The sequence below is a fragment of the Eurypyga helias genome, unplaced genomic scaffold (assembly GCF_000690775.1).
Source record: "Eurypyga helias isolate BGI_N326 unplaced genomic scaffold, ASM69077v1 scaffold23751, whole genome shotgun sequence".
NCBI lineage: Eukaryota > Metazoa > Chordata > Aves > Eurypygiformes > Eurypygidae > Eurypyga > Eurypyga helias.
The window spans coordinates 9,647-9,949 of record NW_010229256.1 but is presented as its reverse complement, the minus strand read 5'-3'; the positions used below and the strand labels follow the sequence as shown (position 1 = coordinate 9,949).

The following is a 303-nucleotide window of genomic DNA, read 5'->3' as shown; positions in this document are numbered from 1 at the left end:
GCCCCACGGTACGGGCTGGTCGGAAATGAGGCAGAAATCAGCGCCCTCACCTTGTCCTCCACAGCCGCCCTCCGGACGATGTGCTCCAGGCGCTGCTGGTGGTTGGGGGGCACAGCCAGCCCCGTGTCCGTGCCTCGCCGAGGCCATTCCCGGGCTCCTGCGGGGAGGAGAGTCCTAAGCGAGGGTCCCCTCAGAGCCAGCTGAGCTCAAGGTTTGGGCATCCCCCTCCCCAGGTGATGCACAGCCCGAGGGCAGGGTGCCCGGTCACCCCCCCCACACACCCCCGCTCTTTGCTGCCGGGCG

At 69.6% G+C, this 303-nt stretch overlaps 1 protein-coding gene across 1 annotated transcript in view; it reads right to left on the bottom strand.

Moving 5' to 3' along the window:
* Positions 1–50: 50 nt before the first annotated feature.
* The window catches only part of CHTF18 (CTF18, chromosome transmission fidelity factor 18 homolog (S. cerevisiae)), a gene marked incomplete at both ends in the record, with an annotated part of 9,850 nt that continues 9,597 nt past the window's right edge, over positions 51–303 (bottom strand). The window contains one exon of the mRNA XM_010160349.1: positions 51–123. Coding sequence (XP_010158651.1) covers positions 51–123 — 73 coding nt within the window. The remainder of the gene's footprint in view (positions 124–303) is intronic.